Genomic DNA, 25,513 nt, shown 5'->3' with positions numbered 1-25,513 from the left:
TTCAAATGATGTTTGTCTGTTGTTGATTAGAATCACATCAAGTCATCACCACCATTACCTAATCCTCCACCATTACCTAATCCTCCACCATTACCTAATCCTCCACCATTACCTAATCCTCCACCATTACCTAATCCTCCACCATTACCTAATCCTCCACCATTACCTAATCCTCCACCATTACCTAATCCTCCACCATTACCTTTCCTTTCTCTAAACACTTATGAATTCAACTTCTTCTCCTCTTCAATCTGAACAAAAGGTCAGTGGAGGTCATCAGAACACAGTCCATACAGTTTATTAGGTAATGATAATAATAACATGTAGCTGTTGAGTTAGCTGTGAACAGCAGTCACTGTTTTACATAACAACATTGTTCTCACAGCATATGACATTAATTTGAAACACATGCCGTTATTTGTCTAGTAAATAGAAAATCAACAGCACTACTCACTAAACAATCCCCCAAAAGCTGAATAGAAGACAGTGACAGTGTGTGAGGAAAACTATACTAACTATATAAGTACTGCAATGTTATTGGTTGGACCAGCCCCTGCAGACAGACAGAGAGATGACTAAACAAGCTTTATACTGTACCTAATGGCAACAGCTGTCAAATACATGAACATAGATTAGTGTACTTGAACATATTCAACATGCGTCTATGTATGTCTGTCTTGATTTGTTAAACCCCTGCAAAATAGCTCCATGTAAAAGCAAGTCAAATATAGTAAGGCAGCTTTCAGAGCCATGTATAATCAGATCAGTGTGTAATTAGTAGAGTAGAGTAGAGTAGAGTAGAGCAGAGTAGAGTAGAGTAGAGTAGAGTAGAGTAGAGCAGAGTAGAGTAGAGTAGAGTAGAGTAGAGCAGAGTAGAGTAGAGCAGGCCACTAGCTTTTATTTGACATCACTCAGCAAAACACATTTAGATCCAATTGGAAAAAGATGTGGTGCATCTCAATAATATGAAGTATCTTCTCCTCCTCCTCCTCCTCCTTTCCTTTCCTTTCCTTTCCTTTCCTTTCCTTTCCTTCATCTGCACTATGGGAAAGGAATTAGAGTGGAGACACATTGGACTTGGTGGTTCAAGACCCATCTCCACTACTCTGTCTACTTACGATCTCCCTCTCTACTCTCCTTCTGTCCTTTTGTCCTATTCATTAATACAAAACATGAAACGGCATCGGACCTCTGTTATCCTGTAGGAATAAAACACAAGAAAATGTGACTTTACAGGAGAGGAGAAGAAAAAGCTACCGAAGACTATTGAGATGCAGCCAGGGGCTTACAGACACGAAGTAAGGAAAGATAATGAGACAAGGAGACAATGTAGGGCACAAGGGGAAAACGTGGGGTACTAGGGGACAATGTAGAGGACTGGGGACAATGTAGGGGACAATGTAGGAGACAATGTAGGGGACTAGAAGACAATGTAGGGGACAATGTAGGGGACTGGGGACAACATAGGGGACTGAGGACAACGTAGGGGACAATGTAGGGGACAACGTAGGGGACAATGTAGGGGAAAATGTAGAGGACCGGGGGATGACGTAGGGGACAATGTAGGGGACTAGAAGACCAAGTAGGGGACAATGTAGGGGACTGGGGACAACGTAGTGGACAACATAGGGGACAATGTAGAGGACTGGGGGATGATGTAGGGGACAATGTAGGGGACTAGAAGACCAAGTAGGGGACAATGTAGGCGACTGGGGACAACGTAGGGGACTGAGGACAACGTAGGGGACAACATAGGGGACAATGTAGAGGACTGGGGGATGACGTAGGGGACAATGTAGGGGACTAGAAGACAATGTAGGAGACAACGTAGGGGACTGGGGACATTGTAGGGGACTGGGACAATGCAGGGGACAACGTAGGGGACAATGTAGGGGACTAGGGGACAACATAGGGGACTAGGTGACAATGTAGGGTTCAACACAGGGGACAAAGTAGGGGGACAACGTAGGGGACTAGGGGACAATGTAAGGGTCTAGGGGACAATGTAGGGGACAAAGTAGGGGGACAAAGTAGGGGGACAAGGTAGGGGACAATGTAGGGGACAACGTAGGGGACAACATAGGGGGGCAGTAGTGTGTGTGTCAGCTGTCAGAGGGTTATACTCTCAGCTCCAAAGGGTAGGTTAATGTAGTCTCTCTATATATCAGATCCTTTCTGCCTGCGCTTGGAGGGGGGCACCAGGCGTGCTGGCAGCTCGGGTGGCAGACCATGCCCCTCTAACTTCACCTCAATCAGGTGGCTGGCCAGGGCAAACTCCTCGTCATCCAGCATGCCATCTCGGTCCACATCCGACAGCTTCCAGATCCTCCCCAGGACGGAGTTTGGCAGCCGGGTGCTCACCATCCAGTCCCTGGCCTTGGTGCCACTCAGCTTGCCCTCGTTGGGCGCCAGGTTGTAGAAGATCTCGTCATATTTGGGCTTGTCCTTGGTCACCACCCAGGCCATCTCGCCCCCATCCTCGCCCTCCTTCTCCACTTCTCCAAATGGGTCGTTCACCACGAAGGGCCCGGCGCGGGTTCCCAGGAAGGCCCCCCCCTGTACCCCTGGCTGCTCCCCCAGGTTGACCTCCTCCTGGCGCAGCAGGGGCATCAGCTTGGCGATGTCGGATGCCAGCAGCTCATCCAGAGCAGCCATCAGGGACGGTTTCAGGGGCTTGAACTTACTGAAGTCATGGGTCAACAGCTGCTCCTGGATGGGAACAGAACAGAGCAAACTAGTCAGCCAATCAGTCCATCTGGAAATTAAATGGCTTGCGAAAGTATTCACCCCCTTGACATTTTTCCTATTTTTCTTTGTCTTACAAACCTGGAAATAAAATGGATTTGGGGAGTTTGTATCATTTGATTTACACAACATGCCTACCACTTTGAAGAAGCAAAATATTTTTTCTTGTGAAACAAACAAGAAATTAGACAAAAAACAGAAAACCTTAGCATGCATAACTATTCACCCCCAAGGTCAATACTTTGTAGAGCCACCTTTTGCAGCAATTACAGCTGCAAGTCTCTTGGGGTATGTCTCTATAAACTTGGCACATCTAGCCACTGGGAGTTTTGCCCATTCTTCAAGGCAAAACTGCTCCAGCTCCTTCAAGTTGGATGGTTTCCACTGGTGTACAACAATCTTTAAGTCATACCACATGTTTTTGGATAGGGGTCAGGGCTTTGACTAGACCATTCCAAGACATTTAAATGTTTCCCCTTAAACCACTCATGTGTTGCTTTAGCAGTTTGCCTAGGGTCATTGTCCTGCTAGAAGGTGAACCTCTTTCCCAGTCTCAAATCTCTGGAAGACTGAAACAAGATTCCCTCAAGAGTATCCCTATATTTAGAACCATCCATCATTCCTTCAATTCTGACCAGTTTTCCAGTCCTTGCCGATGAAAAACATCCCCACAGGATGGTGTTCTCGGGGTGATGAGGCGTTGGGTTTGCGCAAAACATAGCATTTTCCTTGATGGCCAAAAAGCTCAATTTTAATCTCATCTGACCAGAGTACCTTCTTCCATATGTTTAGGAAGTCTCCCACATGCCTTTTGGCAAACATCAAACATGTATGCTTATTTTTTTCTGGCCACTCTTCCGTAAAGCCCAGCTCTGTGGAGTGTACGGCTTAAAGTGGTCCTATGGACAGATACTCCAGTCTCCACAGTGGAGCTTTGCAGCTCCTTCAGGGTTATCTTTGGTCTCTTTGTTTCCTCTCCGATTAATGTCCTCCTTGCCTGGTCTGAGTTTTGGTGGGTGGTCCTCTTGTCAGGTTTGTTGTGGTGCCATATTCTTTCAATTTGTTATTAATGGATTTAATAGTGCTCTGTGGGATGTTCAAAGTTTCAGATGTATTTTTTAGAACCCAACCCTGATATGTCCTTCTCCATAACTTTGTACCTGACCTGTTTGGAGAGCTCCTTGGTCTTCATGGTGCCGCTTGCTTGATGGTGCCCCTTGCTTAGTGGTGTTGCAGACTTTTAGAACAGGTGTATACATACTGAGCTCATGTGACAGATCATGTGACACTTAAATGACACTTCATTTCACTTCACCAATTTGGACTATTTTGTGTATGTTCATTACATGAAGTCCAAATAAAATGCAACAAAATAGGAAAACTGCCAAGGGTGATGAATACTTTCGCAAGGCACTGTATGACTTAAAGATGGATTACTGAGGGATGCTGGACTTTTGCTATGGACATTGAGAAGTCTCACCTTTTCATAGAGGGGTCATATTAGTGCTGGACACTGAAACCCAAATAGACTAAATATAAACAATATTTTGAATGTTTATATCAAAACAAAAAATTACGTTTTAAATCAACAAATATTTTATACTACTTATCTAATAAACATGATTTATTTTTTTATCATGTTGAGTGTTTTCAAATTCATGAAAAAAAAGACAGGCATGCAGACAGACAACCAGATAGACAACCAGACAGACAGACAACCAGACAGACAGACAACCAGACAGACAGACAACCAGACAGACAACCAGACAGACAACCAGACAGACAACCAGACAGACAGACAACCAGACAGACAGACAACCAGACAGACAGACAGACAGACAACCAGACAGACAGACAGACAACCAGACAGACAGACAGACAACCAGACAGACAGACAACCAGACAGACAGACAACCAGACAGACAGACAACCAGACAGACAGACAACCAGACAGACAACCAGACAGACAACCAGACAGATAATCTTATATAATAACCTGCATCTTGGCGCAGTCAGGGAAGTCCCCAGCAGAGATGTGGTGTTGCAGCTGGATCTTGGAGAAGATGACAGGAAGTTGGTAGATTAGGTTCTTCTTTCTGTTGTCCTTCCTGAAGGTTGGCATCTCCTTCTTCAGGTAACTTATGATGTGGGCATGCACCTGGAGGGTGGAGAGAGGGGGGAGGTAGAGAGAGAAAGAGGGGGGGCTATTAACTTCAGCAAAGCCACTTTCTCCTCAATTTTTCATATTGAAACTGAGTCAGACACCTTATTCTTTAGTACCTAGGTTGTGTTTGCAGATTATATCACAGCATCTAGTAGATGAATGAGACAGATAGAGGGAGGGAGATCCAGAGAGAGAGAGAACCTACTCTGACCAGTCGTGCCCTCTTCACCAGGTCGTTGAGTTTCCTGAGGGCTGCATTATGGGGAAGGTTCTGGATGTCACTAAACAGATCCTCCTCCTCCAGCTCAAACAGACGACGGTTATCAGGGACCAGCAGTGGTTCAGACCAGAACGACCCGATATACACCCTCACGACCTCTGGGGTGTTGAACACCTGTCAATCAATCGAATGTATCCATGAAGCCCCTTTAACAGTTTTATCACAAAATGTTATACCCACTCAACACAACCCTTTAGGTGATATACCCACTCAACACAACCCTTTAGGTGATATACCCACTCAACACAACCCTTTAGGTGATATACCCACTCAACACAACCCTTTAGGTGATATACCCACTCAACACAACCCTTTAGGTGATATACCCACTCAACACAACCCTTTAGGTGATATACCCACTCAACACAACCCTTTAGGTGATATACCCACTCAACACAACCCTTTAGGTGATATACCCACTCAACACAACCCAACACAACCCTTTAGGTGATATACCCACTCAACACAACCCTTTAGGTGATATACCCACTCAACACAACCCTTTAGGTGATATACCCACTCAACACAACCCTTTAGGTGATATACCCACTCAACACAACCCTTTAGGTGATATACCCACTCAACACAACCCTTTAGGTGATATACCCACTCAACACAACCCTTTAGGTGATATACCCACTCAACACAACCCTTTAGGTGATATACCCACCCACTTTAGGTGATATACCCACTCAACACAACCCTTTAGGTGATATACCCACTCAACACAACCCTTTAGGTGATATACCCACTCAACACAACCCTTTAGGTGATATACCCACTTTAGGTGATATCAACACAACCCTTTAGGTGATATACCCACTCAACACAACCCTTTAGGTGATATACCCACTCAACACAACCCTTTAGGTGATATACCCACTCAACACAACCCTTTAGGTGATATACACAACACAACCCTTTAGGTGATATACCCACTCAACACAACCCTTTAGGTGATATACCCACTCAACACAACCCTTTAGGTGGTGATATACCCACTCAACACAACCCTTTAGGTGATATACCACAACCCTTTAGGTGATATCAACACAACCCTTTAGGTGATATACTCAACACACCCTTTAGGTGATATACCCACAACACAACCCTTTAGGTGATATACCCACTCAACACAACCCTTTAGGTGATATACCCACAACACAACCCTTTAGGTGATATACCCACAACACAACCCTTTAGGTGATATACCCACTCAACACAACCCTTTAGGTGATATACCCACTCAACACAACCCTTTAGGTGATATACCCACTCAACACAACCCTTTAGGTGATATACCCACTCAACACAACCCTTTAGGTGATATACCCACTCAACACAACCCTTTAGGTGATATACCCACTCAACACAACCCTTTAGGTGATATACCCACTCAACACAACCCTTTAGGTGATATACTCAACCAACCCTTTAGGTGATATCTCAACACAACCCTTTAGGTGATATACCCACTCAACACAACCCTTTAGGTGATATACCCACTCAACACAGCCCTTTAGGTGATATACCCACTCAACACAACCCTTTAGGTGATATACCCACTCAACACAACCCTTTAGGTGATATACCCACTCAACACAACCCTTTAGGTGATATACCCACTCAACACAACCCTTTAGGTGATATACCCACTCAACACAACCCTTTAGGTGATATATCAACACAACCCTTTAGGTGATATACCCACTCAACACAACCCTTTAGGTGATATACCCACTCAACACAACCCTTTAGGTGATATAACACAACCCTTTAGGTGATATACCCACTCAACACAACCCTTTAGGTGATATACCCACTCAACACAACCCTTTAGGTGATATACCCACTCAACACAACCCTTTAGGTGATATACCCACTCAACACAACCCTTTAGGTGATATACCCACTCACACACAACCCCTTTAGGTGATATACTCCCAACCCTTTAGGTGATATACCCAACACAACCCTTTAGGTGATATACCCACTCAACACAACCCTTTAGGTGATATACCCACTCAACACAACCCTTTAGGTGATATACCCACTCAACACAACCCTTTAGGTGATAACCCACAACACCCTTTAGGTGATATACCCACTCAACACAACCCTTTAGGTGATATACCCACTCAACACAACCCTTTAGGTGATATTTAGGTGATATACCCACTCAACACAACCCTTTAGGTGATATACCCACTCAACAACACAACCCTTTAGGTGATATACCCACTCAACACAACCCTTTAGGTGTGATATACCCACTCAACACAACCCTTTAGGTGATATACCCACTCAACACAACCCTCAACACAAGGTGATATACCCACTCAACACAACATATACCCACTCAACACAACCCTTTAGGTGATATACCCACTCAACACAACCCTTTAGGTGATATACCCACTCACACACAACCCTTTAGGTGATATACCCACTCAACACAACCCTTTAGGTGATATACCCACTCAACACAACCCTTTAGGTGATATACCCACTCAACACAACCCTTTAGGTGATATACCCACTCAACACAACCCTTTAGGTGATATACCCACTCAACACAACCCTTTAGGTGATATACCCACTCAACACAACCCTTTAGGTGATATACCCACTCAACACAACCCTTTAGGTGATATACCCACTCAACACAACCCTTTAGGTGATATACCCACTCAACACAACCCTTTAGGTGATATACCCACTCAACACAACCCTTTAGGTGATATACCCACTCAACACAACTCAACACAACCCTTTAGGTGATATACCCACTCAACACAACCCTTTAGGTGATATACCCACTCAACACAACCCTTTAGGTGATATACCCACTCAACACAACCCTTTAGGTGATATACCCACTCAACACAACCCTTTAGGTGATATACCCACTCAACACAACCCTTTAGGTGATATACCACAACCCTTTAGGTGATATCACACAACCCAACCCTTTAGGTGATATACCCACTCAACACAACCCTTTAGGTGATATACCCAACAACCCTTTAGGTGATATACCCACTCAACACAACCCTTTAGGTGATATACCCACCCTTTAGGTGATATCAACACAACCCTTTAGGTGATATACCCACTCAACACAACCCTTTAGGTGATATACCCACTCAACACAACCCTTTAGGTGATATACCCACTCAACACAACCCTTTAGGTGATATATCAACACAACCCACTCAACACAACCCTTTAGGTGATATACCCACTCAACACAACCCTTTAGGTGATATCAACACAACCCCCACTCAACACAACCCTTTAGGTGATATACCCACTCAACACAACCCTTTAGGTGATATATCAACACAACCCTTTAGGTGATATACTCAACACAACCCTTTAGGTGATATACCCACTCAACACAACCCTTTAGGTGATATACCCACTCAACACAACCCTTTAGGTGATATACCCACTCAACACAACCCTTTAGGTGATATACCCACTCAACACAACCCAACCCACACACAACCCTTTAGGTGATATACCCACTCAACACAACCCTTTAGGTGATATACCCACTCAACACAACCCTTTAGGTGATATACCCACTCAACACAACCCTTTAGGTGATATACCCACTCAACACAACCCTTTAGGTGATATACCTTTAGGTGATATACACTCAACACAACCCTTTAGGTGATAACACAACCCTTTAGGTGATATACCCACCCTTTAGGTGATATACCCACAAACCCTTTAGGTGATATACCCACTCAACACAACCCTTTAGGTGATATACCCACTCAACACAACCCTTTAGGTGATTTCAACACAACCCTTTAGGTGATATACCCACTCAACACAACCCTTTAGGTGATTTCAACACAACCCTTTAGGTGATATACCCACTCAACACAACCCTTTAGGTGATATACCCACTCAACACAACCCTTTAGGTGATATACCCACTCAACACAACCCTTTAGGTGATATACCCACTCAACACAACCCTTTAGGTGATATACCCACTCAACACAACCCTTTAGGTGATATACCCACTCAACACAACCCTTTAGGTGATATACCCACTCAACACAACCCTTTAGGTGATATACCCACTCAACACAACCCTTTAGGTGATATACCCACTCAACACAACCCTTTAGGTGATATACCCACTCAACACAACCCTTTAGGTGATATTTAGGTGATATACCCACTCAACACAACCCTTTAGGTGATATACCCACTCAACACAACCCTTTAGGTGATATACCCACTCAACACAACCCTTTAGGTGATATACCCACTCAACACAACCCTTTAGGTGATATACCCACTCAACACAACCCTTTAGGTGATATACCCACACAACCCAACACAACCCTTTAGGTGATATACCCACTCAACACAACCCTTTAGGTGATATACCCACTCAACACAACCCTTTAGGTGATATACCCACTCAACACAACCCTTTAGGTGATATACCCACTCAACACAACCCTTTAGGTGATATACCCACTCAACACAACCCTTTAGGTGATATACCCACTCAACACAACCCTTTAGGTGATATACCCACTCAACACAACCCTTTAGGTGATATCAACACAACCCACTCAACACAACCCTTTAGGTGATATACCCACTCAACACAACCCTTTAGGTGATATATACCGACTCAACACAACCCTTTAGGTGATATATACCCACTCAACACAACCCTTTAGGTGATATACCCACTCAACACAACCCTTTAGGTGATATACCCACTCAACACAACCCTTTAGGTGATATACCCACTCAACACAACCCTTTAGGTGATATACCCACTCAACACAAACCTTTAGGTGATATACCCACTCAACACAACCCTCTAGCAGTAAGGCCAAATTCAATGTTTCATCCCCCCAAAAAAGTATATATCTTTTTTTATACCTAAAGGGTCCTTCAATTCAAAATCAAATATCTATAATTCCATGTGTTAACCTCTTGAACCTCTGGGAGCAGTATTTCATTTTTGGATTAAAAACGTTCCCGTTTTAAACAAGATATGTTGTCACGAAAAGATGCTCGACTATGCATATAATTGACAGCTTTGGAAAGAAAACACTGACGTTTTCAAAACTGCAAAGATATTGTCTCTGAGTGCCACAGAACTAATGCTACAGGTGAAACCAAGATGAAATTTCATACAGGAAGTGAGCCAGATTTTGGAGGCGCTGTGTTCCAATGTCTCCTTATATGGCTGTGAATGCGCAAGGAATGAGCCTACACTTTCTGTCATTTCCCCAAAGTTTTTGCAGCATTGTGACGTATTTGTAGGCATATCATTGGAAAATTGACCATAAGAGACTACATTTACCAGGTGTCCGCTCGGTGTCCGCCGTCGAAACTATTGCGTAATCTCCAGGTGCGTGCATTTTTCCATTTTGAACAGAGGAGTAACCAAACTGCCACGAGTGACTTATCATCGAATAGATATGTGAAAAACACCTTGAGGATTGATTCTAAACAAAGTTTGCCATGTTTCTGTCGATATTATGGAGTTAATTTGGAAAAAAGTTTGCGTTGTAATGACTGAATTTTCGGGTTTTTTTCTTAGCCAAACGTGATGAACAAAACGGAGCGTTTTCTCCTACACAAATAATATTTTTGGAAAAACTGAACATTTGCTATCTAACTGAGAGTCTCCTCATTGAAAACATCCGAAGTTCTTCAAAGGTAAATGATTTTATTTGAATGCTTTTCTTGTTTTTGTGAAAATGTTGCCTGCTGAATGCTAGGCTTAATGCTCTGCTAGCTATCAATACTCTTACACAAATGCTTGTGTAGCTATGGTTGAAAAGCATTTTTTGAAAATCTGAGATGACAGTGTTGTTAACCTCTTGGAGATAGGGCTGAATTTACTGCCCCCTTTGGAGGAAGTGCGTGCCCATAGTAAACTGAAAATATTTTTTCCCAAAATTGCTAATATATGCATATAATAATTATTATTGAATAGAAAACACTCTAAAGTTTCTAAAACCGTTTAAATTATGTCTGTATGTAAAGCAGAACTCAGGGCAGCCATTCTCCCAAACTCTCTCTTGGCAACAGAATAGTTGGGCCAACTTTGATGTCATCGCCTCCACCCTTCCCAAGCAGCTAGCGATCTGGGAACAGTTTGTATGTGTTCAGCGCGATGTCTGCTTTCCAATGGCGCGTTCATTGTGAGAATCTCGCGCGCCCTCGTCCTTTGGCGGGCAAAAACGTTCGGGTCACTCGAAAATACATGCACTCTATTGCGCGCGGCCGATTTGGGGCGCTTTCTTTTCCAAGAAACACCAATTGATGATGGTTTGTTTGTTCGCGCTGATCATTATTTTACATGTTAAAAACATCATAAAGCTCGATTCTGCACTTAGTTTGACCAGTTTAGTCGACATATAATATGTAATTTTGAAGTTTTGATGCGCAAGAGTGCGGGACCAGAAGTCATTTTGGGTGCATTTCAGCTGAAGCTGTTAGCATATGCTAATACAGAGACACACAACTTGAAACCAAACGATGTATTGGGTAAGTATGACTCCTTCTACGTCTTCTGATCGAAGAACATCAAAGGTAAGGGAATATTTATGTGGTTATTTTGGGTTTCTGTGGACTCCAAACGTAGAGGAGACATACTGCTAATATCTGAGCGCCGTCTCAGTATAGCCTAGTTGCAGTTGCGGTTGCATTAAGAAGAAGTGTATCTTTGTAACTATATGTAGAACATGTATATTTAGTCATGTTTATTGCTTGTTATCTGACGTTATCTGTCGGAGCTATCATCATTTCTCCGGACATTTGAGTAGCATTTTTTGAAATTTCGTCATTGTAAACAGAGATTTATGGATATAAATGGCATATTATTGAAAAAAAAACAAATGTACTGTGTAACATGTCATATTACTGTCATCTGATGAAGATTTTCAAAAGGTTAGTGAATTATTTATTTTTTAATCCTACTTTTAAATTTTATATTTTCTGGGACAAAATGGCTGCCTCTTGTCTTTTGTTTCGGTGGTGATCTAATATAAATATGTGCTATGTTTTCGCCGTAAAACATTTTAGAAATCTGACTTGCTGGGTAGATGAACAAGGTGTTTATCTTTCATTTGAGCTATTGGACTTGTTAACTAGCTTGTTAGGGAAGTGCTCCCGCTGTGGGGATCAAATCAGCGGAAATTTCAAGTGCGCCACGTATAGTTTTTGATAAAACTCAAACTTTCATTAAAATGCACATACAATGTACTGAATTAAAGCTACACTCGTTGTGAATCTAGCTACCGAGTCAGATTTGTAAAATGCTTTTCGGCGAAAGCATGAGAAGCTATTATCTGATAGCATGCACCCAAAAGTACTGGAACTTCATCTAAAACGACAGATTTTGCAGTAGCCGGTCCTAACCAAAACGCAGAAATAAAATATAAAACATTCATTACCTTTGACGAGCTTCTTTCTTGGCACTCCTAGATGTCCTATAAACATAATTTTGGGTCTTTTTTCGATTAAATCGGTCCATATATAGCCTAGATATCGATCTATGAAGAGTGTGTGATCAAGAAAAAAAAATAGCGTTTAACGTAACGTCATTTTTTTTTTATTAAAAAAGTCGACGATAAACTTTCACAAAACACTTCCGAAATACTTTTGTAATGCAACTTTAGGTATTAGTAAACGTTAATAATCTATGAAAATGATCACGGGGCGATGTATATTCTTTAGCTTCACGTCTTGATAGGATATGGTCCTTCTGTAGCTCAGTTGGTAGAGCATGGCGCTTGTAACGCCAGGGTAGTGGGTTCGATCCCCGGGACCACCCATACGTAGAATGTATGCACACATGACTGTAAGTCGCTTTGGATAAAAGCGTCTGCTAAATGGCATATATTGATATCATGTCCGGATATATCTCAACCAAAACATCCTGTCGGAGACCGGAAGAAATCGGCATCCTTGTGTCCGTTTGACCAAGAAACAAATCCGAGACAAATGACAAGACTGTTGACATCGTGTGGAAGCTGTAGATATTGCAACCTTGGCTCCATTTAATGTGGGTCACTTTTAACAATTGGTTGAAGTTGCGCATGGATATATTTTCCCATTTTCAGTGATCAGATTTTCCTGCACTTTTCGATGAAACGCACGTTCTGTTATAGTCACAGCCGTGACTTAACCAGTTTTATAAACGTCTGAGTGTTTTCTATCCACACATACTAATCATATGCATATACTATTGTCCTGGCATGAGTAGCAGGGCGCTGAAATGTCGCGCGATTTTTAACAAAAAGCTGTGAAAATTAAGAGGCTCTAGCTTGCTAGCTAAGATTTTAGAAAGTATGATGTTGACATGATCAGTCCAATCAAAGCTACGGTTGACCTGCCCTGCGGGTCACCGCTGTGTATAGGTCTGTATCATTTTTACTATGACTGTAGGAAAGTAATTTCCCTTGGGGATGAATAAAGGTCTCCTCTCACCTTGCCCAGAGACCACATTAGAGCTCCGTAGATTCTCATCAGCTGTTGTGTTCCCACCATGTCAGCCTTGTTCAGGACGACACGCAGTTTCTCCTCGTTTCCACGCAGTGCTCCGATGGCCTCGGAGAACTCATCACTGATCTCCAACTTGTGGGCGTCGAACAGGAGGATGATACGGTCAACACGCTCTGCAAACCATCGCAACACCGCTGGGAAGTCATAGCCTGAAGAGAGTTAGGGGTCAGGGAACACAGAGGGTTTCTCAGATGATTCATAGATTATAGTGAAAAATAGATGAGTCTTACATTTTTAGATTCGCAACATGGTGAGAACAAAAATTATGCTGAAAGAAATAATGAATGTTTTTGTAATACACAATGAACTGTAATACATAATGAAGTAGCACAAAGGGTGGAGAAGGGAGGAAAAGGGTAGAGGAAGGGAGGAGGAGAAGGGTGGAAGAAGGGAGGAGGAGAAGGGTGGAAGAAGGGTGGAAGAAGGGAGGAGGAAGAGAGGAGAAGGGTGGAAGAAGGGTGGAAGAAGGGAGGAGAAGGGTGGAGGAAGGGAGGAGGAGAAGGGTGGAAGAAGGGAGGAGGAGAAGGGTGGAAGAAGGGAGGAGAAGGGTGGAGGAAGGGAGGAGTAGGGAGGAGGAGAAGGGTGGAAGAAGGGAGGAGAAGGGTGGAGGAAGGGAGGAGGAGAAGGGTGGAAGAAGGGAGGAGGAGAAGGGTGGAGGAAGGGAGGAGAAGGGTGGAGGAAGGGAGGAGAAGGGTGGAGGAAGGGTGAAGGAGAAGGGAGGAAGAAGGGAGGAGAAGGATGGGAAAAGGGAGGAGGATGAGATGGGAAAGGAAGGGGAGGGTGTATTTATCGATCTGTGTCTTTATCTGTGTGTCATTATCTATCTATCTGTGTGTGTGTCTTTCAATCAATCTGTGTGTGTGTGTGCGTGTCTTTGTGTGTGTGTCTTTCAATCAATCTGTGTGTGTGTGCGTGTGTGTGTTTGTGTGTGTGTGTCTTTCAATCAATCTGTGTGTGTGTGGTCTGTCTGTGTGTGTATCTGTGTGTCTTTATCTCTGTGTGTGTGTGTCTTTATCTGTGTGTGTGTGTGTGTGTGTGTGTGTGTGTGTGTGTGTGTGTGTGTGTGTGTGTGTGTGTGTGTGTGTGTGTGTGTGTGTGTGTGTGTGTGTGTGTGTGTGTGTGTGTGTGTGTGTGTGTGTGTGTGTGTGTGTGTGTGTGTGTCTATATCTATCTGTGTGTTTGTCTTTCAATCAATCTGTGTGTGTGTGTGAGATAATCTATCTATATTTATCTGTGCGTGTCTCTATCTGTGTGTGTGAGATAATCTATCTATATATATAATCTATCTATAGCATCTGCCTCTAACCCTAGGAAGCTCTTTGCCACCTTCTCCTCCCTCCTGAATCCCCCCCTCCCTCTCTGCAGATGACTTCGTCAACCATTTTGAAAAGAAGGTCGACGACATCCGATCCTCGTTTGCTAAGTCAAACGACACCGCTGGTTCTGCTCACACTGCCCTACCCTGTGCTCTGACCTCTTTCTCCCCTCTCTCTCCAGATGAAATCTCGCGTCTTGTGACGGCCGGCCGCCCAACAACCTGCCCGCTTGACCCTATCCCCTCCTCTCTTCTCCAGACCATTTCCGGAGACCTTCTCCCTTACCTCACCTCGCTCATCAACTCATCCCTGACCGCTGGCTACGTCCCTTCCGTCTTCAAGAGAGCGAGAGTTGCACCCCTTCTGAAAAAACCTACACTCGATCCCTCCGATGTCAACAACTACAGACCAGTATCCCTTCTTTCTTTTCTCTCCAAAACTCTTGAACGTGCCGTCCTTGGCCAGCTCTCCCGCTATCTCTCTCAGAATGACCTTCTTGATCCAAATCAGTCAGGTTTCAAGACTAGTCATTCAACTGAGACTGCTCTTCTCTGTATCACGGAGGCGCTCCGCACTGCTAAAGCTAACTCTCTGTCCTCTGCTCTCATCCTTCTAGACCTATCGGCTGCCTTCGATACTGTGAACCATCAGATCCTCCTCTCCACCCTCTCCGAGTTGGGCATCTCCGGCGCGGCCCACGCTTGGATTGCGTCCTACCTGACAGGTCGCTCCTACCAGGTGGCGTGGCGAGAATCTGTCTCCTCACCACGCGCTCTCACCACTGGTGTCCCCCAGGGCTCTGTTCTAGGCCCTCTCCTATTCTCGCTATACACCAAGTCACTTGGCTCTGTCATAACCTCACATGGTCTCTCCTATCATTGCTATGCAGACGACACACAATTAATCTTCTCTTTTCCCCCTTCTGATGACCAGGTGGCGAATCGCATCTCTGCATGTCTGGCAGACATATCAGTGTGGATCACCACCTCAAGCTGAACCTCGGCAAGACGGAGCTGCTCTTCCTCCCGGGGAAGGACTGCCCGTTCCATGATCTCGCCATCACGGTTGACAACTCCATTGTGTCCTCCTCCCAGAGCGCTAAGAACCTTGGCGTGATCCTGGACAACACCCTGTCATTCTCAACTAACATCAAGGCAGTGGCCCGTTCCTGTAGGTTCATGCTCTACAACATCCGCAGAGTACGACCCTGCCTCACACAGGAAGCGGCGCAGGTCCTAATCCAGGCACTTGTCATCTCCCGTCTGGATTACTGCAACTCGCTGTTGGCTGGGCTCCCTGCCTGTGCCATTAAACCCCTACAACTCATCCAGAACGCCGCAGCCCGTCTGGTGTTCAACCTTCCCAAGTTCTCTCACGTCACCCCGCTCCTCCGCTCTCTCCACTGGCTTCCAGTTGAAGCTCGCATCCGCTACAAGACCATGGTGCTTGCCTATGGAGCTGTGAGGGGAACGGCACCTCAGTACCTCCAGGCTCTGATCAGGCCCTACACCCAAACAAGGGCACTGCGTTCATCCACTTCTGGCCTGCTCGCCTCCCTACCACTGAGGAAGTACAGTTCCCGCTCAGCCCAGTCAAAACTGTTCGCTGCTCTAGCCCCCCAATGGTGGAACAAACTCCCTCACGACGCCAGGACAGCGGAGTCAATCACCACCTTCCGGAGACACCTGAAACCCCACCTCTTTAAGGAATACCTAGGATAGGATAAAGTAATCCTTCTCACCCCCCCTTAAAAGATTTAGATGCACTATTGTAAAGTGGCTGCTCCACTGGATGTCATAAGGTGAACGCACCAATTTGTAAGTCGCTCTGGATAAGAGCATCTGCTAAATGACTTAAATGTAAATGTAATATTTATCTGTGCGTGTCTCTGTGTGTGTGTGATAATCTATCTATATTTATCTGTGCGTGTCTCTATCTGTGTGTGTGTGTGAGATAATCTATCTATATTTATCTGTGCGGGTCTCTATCTGTGTGTGTGTGTGATAATCTATCCATATTTATCTGTGCGTGTCTCTATCTGTGTGTGTGTGTGTGATAATCTATCTATATTTATCTGTGCGTGTCTCTATCTGTGTGTGTGTGTGATAATCTATCTATATTTATCTGTACGTGTCTCTCTCTGTGCGTGTCTCTATCTGTGCGTGTCTCTATCTGTGTGTGTGTGTGATAATCTATCTATATTTATCTGTGCGTGTCTCTGTGTGTGTGTGTGATAATCTATCTATATTTATCTGTGCGTGTCTCCATCTGTGTGTGTGTGTGTGATAATCTATCTATATTTATCTGTACGTGTCTCTCTCTGTGCGTGTCTCTATCTGTGTGTGTGTGTGTGTGATAATCTATCTATATTTATCTGTGCGTGTCTCCATCTGTGTGTGTGTGTGATAATCTATCTATATTTATCTGTGCGTGTCTCTATCTGTGTGTGTGTGTGTGATAATCTATCTATATTTATCTGTGCGTGTCTCTATCTCTGTGTGTGTGTGATAATCTATCCTTCTTTCTTTCTCTCTCTCGGAGGACCTGAGCCCTAGGACCATGCCCCAGGACTACCTGACATGATGACTCCTTGCTGTCCCCAGTCCATCTGGCCATGCTGCTGCTCCAGTTTCAACTGACCTGAGTCCTAGGACTATGCCCCAGGACTACCTGACATGATGACTCCTTGCTGTCCCCAGTCCACCTGGCCATGCTGCTGCTCCAGTTTCAACTGTTCTGCCTTACTATTATTCGACCATGCTGGTCATTTATGAACATTTGAACATCTTGGCCATGTTATGTTATAATCTCCACCCGGCACAGCCAGAAGAGGACGGGCCACCCCACATACGCTCTCTCTAATTCTCTCTTTCTTTCTCTCTCTCGGAGGACCTGAGCCCTAGGACCATGCCCCAGGACTACCTGACATGATGACTCCTTGCTGTCCCCGGTCCACCTGACCGTGCTGCTGCTCCAGTTTCAACTGTTCTGCCTTATTATTATTCGACCATGCTGGTCATTTATGAACATCTTGGCCATGTTCTGTTATAATCTCCACCCGGCACAGCCAGAAGAGGACTGGCCACCCCACATAGCCTGGTTCCTCTCTAGGTTTCTTCCTAGGTTTTGGCCTTTCTAGGGAGTTTTTCCTAGCCACCGTGCTTCTACACCTGCATTGCTTGCTGTTTGGGGTTTTAGGTTGGGTTTCTGTACAGCACTTTGAGATATCAGCTGATGTACGAAGGGCTATATAAATACATTTGATTTGATATTTATCTGTGTGTCTCTATCTGTGCCTGTCTCTCTCTGTGCGTGTCTCTCTCTGTGCGTGTCTCTCTCTGTGCGTGTCTCTCTCTGTGCGTGTCATAATCTATCTATATTTATCTGTGCGTGTCTCTCTCTGTGCGTGTCTCTCTGTGTGTGTGTGATAATCTATCTATATTTATCTGTGTGTCTCTCTCTGTGCGTGTCTCTCTCTGTCAGTGTCTCTCTCTGTCAGTGTCTCTCTCTGTGTGTGTGATAATCTATCTATATTTAGATGTGCGTGTCTCTCTCTGTGCGTGTCTCTCCCTGTGCGTGTCTCTCTCTGTGCGTGTCTCTCTCTGTGCGTGTGATAATCTATCTATATTTATCTGTGCGTGTCTCTCTCTGTGCGTGTCTCTCTCTGTGCGTGTCTCTCTCTGTGCGTGTCTCTCTCTGTGCGTGTCTCTCCTCACCTTTTCCTGTCCACTCCTGAGCCTTGCTCTTCTCACCTCGGCTCACCCTCTGTTTTGCTCCTGACAGGATCCCCGGCGTGTCGATAATGCTGATGCTCTCCAGGACCTGATTTGGCAGCTGGGCACACTGTAACCTATCACATGACAGTAGAAAAGGAAGCAGACACGCACAACAATCAAAACACCACAATAAAAATATACAGTAACACAACAACACTATAACACAATAACACAACACAGTTGCACGATACCACACAATAAAAAACCACAACACAATTACACACCACAAAACTATAACACAACAATAACACGAACACAGAACAATAACACTAACACACAACAATAACACTAACACACAACAATAACACGATAGCACAACACAATAAAAAACCACCACAACACAATAACACAAAACACAACACACCAGGACAAGATAACAATATAACACAATAACAGAACACCACAACAACAAGACAATAACACTACACAAAAAACACCACAACAACACAATAACACAACACCAGGACACGATAACACAATATAACACAATATCAGACCACAACAACAAGACAATAACACTACACAAAAAACACCAACATCACAACACAAGACAATAACACTACACAATAACACCACAAGACAATAACACAAGACAACAAAACAATACAATGACACAAGACAATAACAATACACAATAGCACAACATGAATAAGTTAGAGTAATGAACATCTATAGTTCACCCACAGGTTGCTTTCAGGTTATTCAAGCCAGGGCAGCTTTCCAACATTCCACTAAACGGCCCCCCACCCCCTCCCGTCCAGACCCCATCCAGTCCTGCCTCCATCCCGTCCATCCGTTAGCATCAATGGAAAGAATGTGGATAATGTAGGAACACGGTTATTAGCCATCATCACGGTAACAGCTAAACGTGATCTAAGAACCAGACCAAGGCTACGTCCCAAATGGCACCCTATTCTATATGCTGTAGTGCACTACTTTTGAAAAGGTAGTAAACTAATGAATAGGGTGCCATTTGGTATGCAGACTACACTGTGGTATTGCTGCTGTACTGGAGCCCTCCCTGCCCAGGACCCATTGTGTTCCAACAGGGCTCTCAATGCTCTGGGCTTCCTGAAGGAAAACGGTCTCCTGTGTCAGAGCCACAACAATACGATCTGCTAATGAGCGACCACTAACAACAACACCGCTACTTCCTGATTAAGATGGCTTTAACTAGACCAGCACTTCACCGGACAGGAAGGACGCCGCAAACGGAGAGAGAAACACCTGTCATTGTCCGAGCCGAAACCACACGAAAACAACGTTGGACACTTTATGGAACACAAAGCCTTCACCATCTCATCCTGGAATATCCCAGGCCTGAGGTCATCTTCCTTTAGCCTATAGAGCAGGAACCTGGACTTCACCAGAAAATTAGAAATACAGACATTGTCATCCTACAAGAGACATGGTATAGAGGAGATGTACGTACTGGTTTCCCCCTAGGTTAAAGGGAGCTGGTATTCCCATCCACCAAACTACCTGGAATAAAACAGGAAAGACACTCAGGGGGTATGCTAATTTGATATAGGGTTAGACATTTAAATTAGTCAAAACAGGAACATTGTACATTTGGCTAGAAATTCAAAAAGGAAATGATCTCAGAGAAAAATGTCCTCAAGTGTGCTAGCTATATCCCCCCAATAGAATCTCCATACTTTAACGATGACAACTTCTCCATCCTAGAGGGGGAGATCAACCATTTCTAGGCTCAGAGACATGTAACAGCTAAACACTAGGTCTGTGGCGACCTAAATGCCAGAACTGGACAAGAACCTGACACTCTCAGCACACAGGGGGACAAACACCTACCTGGAGGTGACAGTATTCCCTCCCAAATATGCCCCCCTTAACACAACTATGACAAAACAACCTACAAAAGTTGGTCAAAACTCCTGCAGCTCTGTCGCATCCTGGGTCTGTACATATTCAATGGTAGGCTTAGAGGGGACTCCTATGGTAGGTACACCTATAGCTCATCTCTTGGCAGTAGTACTGTAGATTACTTTATCACTGACCTCAACCCAGAGTCTTTCAGAGCGTTCACAGTCAGCCCACTGACACCCCTATCAGATCACAGTAAAATCACAGTCTACCTGAACAGAGCAATGCTCAGTCATGAGGCATCAAAGCCAAAAGGAACTGAATAATATTAAGAAATACTATAGATGGAAGGAAAGCAGTGTCGAAACCTACCGAAAAACAATTAGGCAACGACAAATGAAATAAAAACGTTTCACTGTAATAATGATGGTGTAAACTTACCAGTAGAAGGTCTAAATAGTATATTTTACCTTTCAGCTTCCCTATCAAAATCTAAAAATGTCAAGCAGAAAGAAATTGAGAAACCTATCTAACCAAAAACAAAGACCCAGAAAACCTGAGCCTACACCTTCACTATGGTGAATCACAAAAACAATACAGAAATACACTACGGAAAAAGAAGGAACAGCATGTCAGAAATCAGCTCAGTGTAAGTGAAGAATCCATAGAGAATCTAACCACTTCTGGGAAAATTCGAACACACTAAACAAACAATACGAAGAGTTATCTATCCAAAATGGAGATGTATGGATAAACCACTTATCCAATCTGCTTGTCTTTATAACAAATAATAAATAGCAAAAACATACAGAACCAATTACAAATGTTAGAATCAATTATTAAGGACTACCAGAACCCACTAAATTCTCCAACTGAATTGAATGAACTACAGGACAAAATATAACCCTCCTACCCAAAAAGGCCTGTGGTGTTGATGTTACCCTAAATGAAATGATAAAATATACAGACCACAAATTCCAATTGGCTATACTAAAACTCTAACATAATCCTTAGCTCTGTCATCTTCCCCAATGTTTGAAACCAAGGACTGATCACCCTAATCCACAAAGTGGAGAAAAATTTGACCCCAATAACTACCGTGGGATATGCATCAACAACAACCTTGGGGAAATCCTATGCATTATCATTAACAGCAGACTCGTACATTTCCTCAGTGAAAACAATGTGCTGTGCAAATGTCAAATTGGTTTCACCAAATTACCTAACGACAGGCTCCCTTACTTATTCACCCTAATTGACAAACTAACCAAAACAAAGGCAAAGCCTTCTCATGATTTGTTGTTTTCAAAAAAGCTTGACTCAATTTGGCATGAGAGTCTGCTATACAAACAAATTGACAAGGACACTAGAACAGTCTGCAGCACCCGGCCTCACCCAACTAGAATCTTAGGTCAAATGTACTGTTTACTGATGATCTGGGGCTTCTGTCCCCAACCAAGGAGGGCCTACAGCAGCACATAGATCTTCTGCACATATTCTGTCAGACCTGGGCCCTGACAGACCTGGGCCCTGACAGACCTGGGCCCTGACAGACCTGGGCCCTGACAGACCTGGGCCCTGACAGACCTGGGCCCTGACAGACCTGGGCCCTGACAGTAAATCTCAGTAAGACAAAAATACAGGTGTTCCAAAAAAGGTCCAGTTGCACAAATACATATTCCATCTAGATGCCGTTGCCCTAGAGCACACAAAACACGACACATACCTCAGCCTAAACATTAGCTCCACAGGTAACTTTCACAAAGCTGTGAATGATCCGAGAGACCAGGTAAGAAGGGCCTTATACGCCATCAAATGGAACATAAAATTTGACATACAATTAGGATCTAGCAACAAATACTTGAATCAGTTATAGAAACCATTGCCCTTCATGGTTGTGAGGTCTGGGGTCCACTCAACAAACAAGAATTCACTAAATGGGACAAACACCAAAGAGTAGCAGTGATCCAGTGTTTTTCCAGGGCGTGTGCTACAGTCAATATGCTGATAGAATTTAGGTAGTCTTGTTCTCAAATGTGCTTTGTTACAATAAATGCAGCCTCAGGATATTTGGTTTCCAGTTTGCATAAAGTCCAGTAAAGTTCCTTGAGGGCCATCGTGGTATTGGCTTGAGGGGGGATATGCACGGCTGTGACAATAACCGGATGATAGTTCCCTTGGGAGATAAGGAACAAAAGGACTTGAGTTCCTGTTTGTTGTTACAATTACACCATGAGTCATTAATCATGAAGCATACACCCCCGCCCATCTTCCTGAAGTGATGTTTATGCCTGTCGGCGCAACAAACAAAGAATCCAGGTGCCTGTATCGATTCCGACAGCATATCCCAAAAGAACAATGTTTCCGTGAAATTGAGTATGTTAACATCCCTGATGTCTCTCTGGAAAGCCCTGATTTCATTGACCTTGTTATCTAGAGACTGGATATTCACAAGTAATATACTCAGAAGTGGTGGGTGGTGTGTACGCCTCCGAAGTCTGACCAGAAGACCGCTCCGTCTTCCTCTTCTCTGGCGGCATTGTTTTGGGTCAGCCTCTGGATTCAGTTCAAATGCACTGGGTGGTTCGGACAAAGTATCCGATTCGGGGAAGTCGTATTCCTGGTAAGTTGATGGTCTGATATCTAATAGTTCTTCCCGGCTGTTTGTAATGCCACAAGATTTCCTGGGCTAACAATGTAAAAACAAAGTACTGAAAAGTTTCCTAAGGACTAGAATATAGGCAGCCCTTTCTGTCGGCGGCATCTTGGAAATGAGTTAGTAGCAATGCCAATATAATGGTACAGCTATATGGACACTCAATCACTATGGTACTTTTTAAATGGTGAGTTGTGTCTCATTATGGTAAGTGGTGAAATAAGTAAAGCCAGTTGGCTTAGCAGATAATAAGAAAAGACGATCAGTATTTACCGAGCTAAAAGAGAAGGAATATAATATCTATTGTTTACAGGAAACTCATTCAACAATTTTAGATGGAGTTGTGTGGAAAAAAGGAATGGGGGGAGGATCAAAATATATTTCTCCCATGTGCAAAGAAATTCAAAATGGTAACGATATTAATTAACAGTAATTTTGATCCAAATGTGCAAATTATCCATACAGATCCAGAATATAATTTTAAATATGTTATTGGACCATAAACAGATTTGTCTCCTTAATCTACACAGTCCAAATAATTATGATCATGGCTTCTTAATGTATCAACCCTACAAGCAACACTGGATGGTGGGAGATTATAATACCGTTTTAAATACCTCAATGGACCATAAAGGAAATCACACTACACACAATCACTCCCATGCTCTTTAGAAAATCACAAATATATTTGAACCAGTGGATATATGGAGACTTTAAAATCCTGACCTAGTGAGATATACAGTAGTTTACATACACTAGGTTGGAGTCATTCAAACACGTTTTTCAACCACTCCACAAATTTCTTGTTAATTAACAAACTATAGTTTTGGCAAGTTGGTTAGGACATCTACTTTGTGCATGACAAGTAATTTTTCCAACAATTGTTTACAGACAGATTATTTCACTGTATGACAATTCCAGTTTACATACACTAAGTTGACTGTGCCTTTAAACAGCTTGGAAAATTCCAGAAAATGATGTCATGGCTTCAGAAGCTTCGGATAGGCTAATTGAAACCATGAATCAATTAAAGGTGTACATGTGGATGTATTTCAAGGCCTATCCTCAAACTCAGTGCCTCTTTGCTTGACATCATGGGAAAATCAAAAGTGGGAAAATGGGAAAATCAAAAGTCCACAAGTCTGGTTCATCCTTGGGAACCATTTCCAAAGAGAGGCACAGAATAAGTTAGTTAGAGGGAAAACAAAAATAAATGGAGGAACTTATTCAAGAAAGATCAACTGTAATATTACAAAAATATAGACTAAATAACTTTTTGCCCGCTTTGAGGACAATACAGTGCCACTGACACGGCCTGCAACGAAAACATGCGGTCTCTCCTTCACTGCAGCCAAGGTGAGTAAGACATTTAAACATGTTAACCCTCGCAAGGCTGCAGGCCCAGACGGCATCCCCAGCCGCGCCCTCAGAGCATGCGCAGACCAGCTGGCCGGTGTGTTTACGGACATATTCAATCAATCCCTATACCAGTCTGCTGTTCCCACATGCTTCAAGAGGGCCACCATTGTTCCTGTTCCCAAGAAAGCTAAGGTAACTGAGCTAAACGACTACCGCCCCGTAGCACTCACTTCCGTCATCATGAAGTGCTTTGAGAGACTAGTCAAGGACCATATCACCTCCACCCTACCTGACACCCTAGACCCACTCCAATTTGCTTACCGCCCAAATAGGTCCACAGACGATGCAATCTCAACCACACTGCACACTGCCCTAACCCACCTGGACAAGAGGAATACCTATGTGAGAATGCTGTTCATCGACTACAGCTCGGCATTCAACACCATGGTACCCTCCAAGCTCGTCATCAAGCTCGAGACCCTGGGTCTCGACCCCGCCCTGTGCAACTGGGTACTGGACTTCCTGACGGGCCACCCCCAGGTGGTGAGGGTAGGCAACAACATCTCCTCCCCGCTGATCCTCAACACGGGGGCCCCACAAGGGTGCGTTCTGAGCCCTCTCCTGTACTCCCTGTTCACCCACGACTGAGTGGCCACGCACGCCTCCAACTCAATCATCAAGTTTGCGGATGACACAACAGTGGTAGGCTTGATTACCAACAACGACGAGACGGCCTACAGGGAGGAGGTGAGGGCCCTCGGAGTGTGGTGTCAGGAAAATAACCTCACACTCAACGTCAACAAAACTAAGGAGATGATTGTGGACTTC

The 25,513-nt window shown here is 43.9% G+C and overlaps 1 protein-coding gene across 5 annotated transcripts in view; it reads right to left on the bottom strand.

Moving 5' to 3' along the window:
- Window positions 1-282: 282 nt before the first annotated feature.
- The window catches only part of LOC123992446 (EH domain-containing protein 2-like), a 45,514-nt gene continuing 20,283 nt past the window's right edge, over window positions 283-25,513 (bottom strand). For 3 of the 5 annotated variants that reach the window (XM_046293578.1, XM_046293582.1, XM_046293579.1), the window contains 5 exons: window positions 18,787-18,920; window positions 13,680-13,903; window positions 5,115-5,303; window positions 4,742-4,903; window positions 283-2,709 (listed from right to left, as the gene is read on the bottom strand). In XM_046293578.1, coding sequence (XP_046149534.1) covers window positions 2,158-2,709; window positions 4,742-4,903; window positions 5,115-5,303; window positions 13,680-13,903; window positions 18,787-18,920 — 1,261 coding nt within the window. In that variant the 3' untranslated portion in view covers window positions 283-2,157. The remainder of the gene's footprint in view (window positions 2,710-4,741; window positions 4,904-5,114; window positions 5,304-13,679; window positions 13,904-18,786; window positions 18,921-25,513) is intronic. The other 2 variants (XM_046293580.1, XM_046293581.1) reach the window with 2 other exon arrangements.

The sequence above is a fragment of the Oncorhynchus gorbuscha genome, linkage group LG13 (assembly GCF_021184085.1).
Source record: "Oncorhynchus gorbuscha isolate QuinsamMale2020 ecotype Even-year linkage group LG13, OgorEven_v1.0, whole genome shotgun sequence".
Lineage (NCBI taxonomy): Eukaryota > Metazoa > Chordata > Actinopteri > Salmoniformes > Salmonidae > Oncorhynchus > Oncorhynchus gorbuscha.
The sequence above is the reverse complement of the archived record's forward strand: the minus strand, read 5'-3'. Positions and strand labels throughout refer to the sequence as shown.